Source organism: Etheostoma spectabile, chromosome 18 (assembly GCF_008692095.1).
Source record: "Etheostoma spectabile isolate EspeVRDwgs_2016 chromosome 18, UIUC_Espe_1.0, whole genome shotgun sequence".
Classification (NCBI taxonomy): Eukaryota; Metazoa; Chordata; class Actinopteri; order Perciformes; family Percidae; genus Etheostoma; species Etheostoma spectabile.
The window spans coordinates 1,777,264-1,779,999 of record NC_045750.1 but is presented as its reverse complement, the minus strand read 5'-3'; the positions used below and the strand labels follow the sequence as shown (position 1 = coordinate 1,779,999).

The 2,736-nt window shown below is 38.9% G+C and overlaps 1 protein-coding gene across 1 annotated transcript in view; it reads right to left on the bottom strand.

Moving 5' to 3' along the window:
- The window catches only part of afdna (afadin, adherens junction formation factor a), a 137,030-nt gene that overhangs the window by 79,930 nt on the left and 54,364 nt on the right, over positions 1 to 2,736 (bottom strand). The window contains 1 exon segment of the mRNA XM_032543055.1: positions 2,040 to 2,060. Within this exon segment, the coding sequence (XP_032398946.1) occupies positions 2,040 to 2,060 (21 nt within the window).

Sequence of the window (2,736 nt, the reverse complement as noted above, 5' to 3'; positions counted from 1 at the left end):
TAAGTAATGAAATAATTATCTCAACTGACCAACACTGAGTGGATCATATCCGATTTTAAATGTTGCTCCATATGTGAGTCTACAGTCTAAAGGAAATTGTTTTGGTTCTAAGGGAGGCCAAAGCTCAGTGTGTGAGGAGCTGATTGGTTGATATCCCCGCCACTCAGAGAGGGAGGAATGTGCGAAGCTCTCTTCCCTGCACTCATCTATCCCCGCCTTGAAAAACATAACTTATATAAAACATCTCCGCTTCATTCAGAACAGCCAGAGAAAGAGAGATGGAGCAAGTGCATCCAAAAGGAAACGTGACAATGGAACATTTAGGAAACACTTTAAAAACACAGACGGATGGTTGAACACGTTAAATGAATGAGGTGGAGGAGGTCGGAGGGACGCGACTCGGCTCTCATCCACGCTGTTGAGTAGAAGCAGGACGTCATGTCACACAAAATGGATGCCAGCGTTAAAGATGGAGCAATGAAGGAAAAGAATGGTAGCTTTGGTTTCGCTCTGTTTTTGTTGGGGTTTGTTTGTTTTTTTCTTTTAGTACCAGGCAGGTCCCGGAAGCTGAATGGAATTAGTTGGGTTGATGTTGCTGCTTAGTTTTCCAGCTGTGGGAGGACGCATTATTATGGCTTTATTTTACATTTCTGTTAGAACGGAGAAAAAAGAAGCAGCAGCAACAATCAGGGGCTGGTCAAAAAAAGCAGACAGAGCAGTAAGGAGAGAGAGAGAGAGAGAGAGAGAGAGAGAGAGAGAGAGATTAAAAAGGAAGCCAAGAGGTTGGGCGACATGATATTACATTTTAAATCATTGACATCATGAGTATCATGTTGCCTTCAAAGGAACGTCAGACATTGGGACCGACTGAATCTATAAAACAACTATTTTGGGGCGGCTTCTAGCGTGTCACCCCCTCTCTTTCCACTGCCACTATCAAATAAATGGAAAAAAAATAATAATAATCTTCAATTAAATAAATGAAAAACTATTTTGTGTGACCAGAAAGCTTGGTGTGGCTCAAAGTGTTTATCATGCCTTCAAACACTGCTGCAAATATCCGAAATATATATAGAAAAGTGGTGCAAAATGCAACAAATGGTTGAATTGTTCCAAAGGTTTCGGATACTCTTTGATTCGTAAGTCACAGAGAAATCTGTCAGGAAGTTATGGTTTAAATAAAGTATTTTTTTTCTATATTTATCATCTAGTGAAAATATTTGCCGTTACCGGAAATGTGCAAATTCTCCATCAATATATTATTGTCCTTTAGAGGAAGTCACTTGCATTTCCATCTAGCATTTTGCAAAGTATTCTACAGTATTCTGCAACTTCCACTGATTTCTATTCAATTAATCTACCTTTTTTTTTTCTTCTTTTTTTTGGTTCATCAATTAAGTGTTTACATTTTTTTAAAATGTGCATCGTAATTTCTGTAATTTTTTTCTGTAAACTGCTTGTTGACAAAAACTCAGTTTTTAAAACATAAAACAGAGAGAAGCACAAAAGAAAATGTCCCATTTTTGCCTCATTAATAACTAATGTTGCCAAATCATTTTCTGCAAACCAACTAAGGATTTCAGGTCTGGCTGTATGCACATTTTTCTAAAGACTTACTTGTTATTGATCCAATCCAAATCCAATCTATCTATCATTGCTTTTTTCTTAAGGTGGGTGACCCATTCCACTAGCACAGACACAAGGAAACGCTCAAACTACTATTTTATAACTATTCAGAAACTATTCTCATACTTCTTCTTATTTTGTTATTTCTTGTTTTAACTACTGTGTAACGTTTCCTACGTACAATTCCTTTAAGTAGGCATGAAGTTTAAGTTTCTTTAAAGGCAGACAACTGTGTCCCAGCATCTACTAGCTGGGTTTAAGAAACAAAGATTTTTGAGATGCATTGTCAAAGTTAGAGATCTTGTAACCATGTCGCCCACACCGAGAGAAAGAGAGAGAGAAAGAGAGAGTGAGAGAGTGAGAGAGGGAGGTAGACGCGTCTGTAGCAGCCGTATCATGGTGTGCTATCCTACCTGATCCCCTTCAGGAATCTCCTGGATGGAAGGAGGAGGAGGAAGAGGAGGAGGAGGAGGAGGAGGAGGAGGAGGAGGAACAAGGAGGACACATTCACAGGACAGAGAGAAAACACGTCAACAGCTACAGTATGGACACAGCCATGTAACACACACACACACACACACACACACACACACACACACACACTCACCGCACACATCACCGCACAAGACCGCACAGCGCACACCCACACAACGCACACGCACACACACACGCACACACGCACACACGCACACATGTTCATGGTTTACAATGAGAAGACATCTTGAATCAGTTAGAGAACATAACTGAAGGAGGTGATCTGACAACCACGTCACGTAAAATATATCATTAAAACAGGCAAGAAGCCCCGTTATACTTTTGAAAATTAACCGATTACCGAAAATCTAACTGTATTTAGGAGCACATTAGGCATTATATTGAAACTAAGAGGTTAAATGTTAGAGTTGAGTCTTGAGATTTACCCTTGTGTTGTCTTCTGTCAAAATCAACACTTTTTTTGACACTTTTTATCAATGTTTTTAACTTTTTCTTACATTTTTGTCCCATTTTTCAAAATTTTTGACACTTGTGACAATGTTTGTCACTTTTCTTGACGTTCAACACTACGTAACACTAACTTATTGACTTTAGTTTTACAGTTATTTTTGAAAT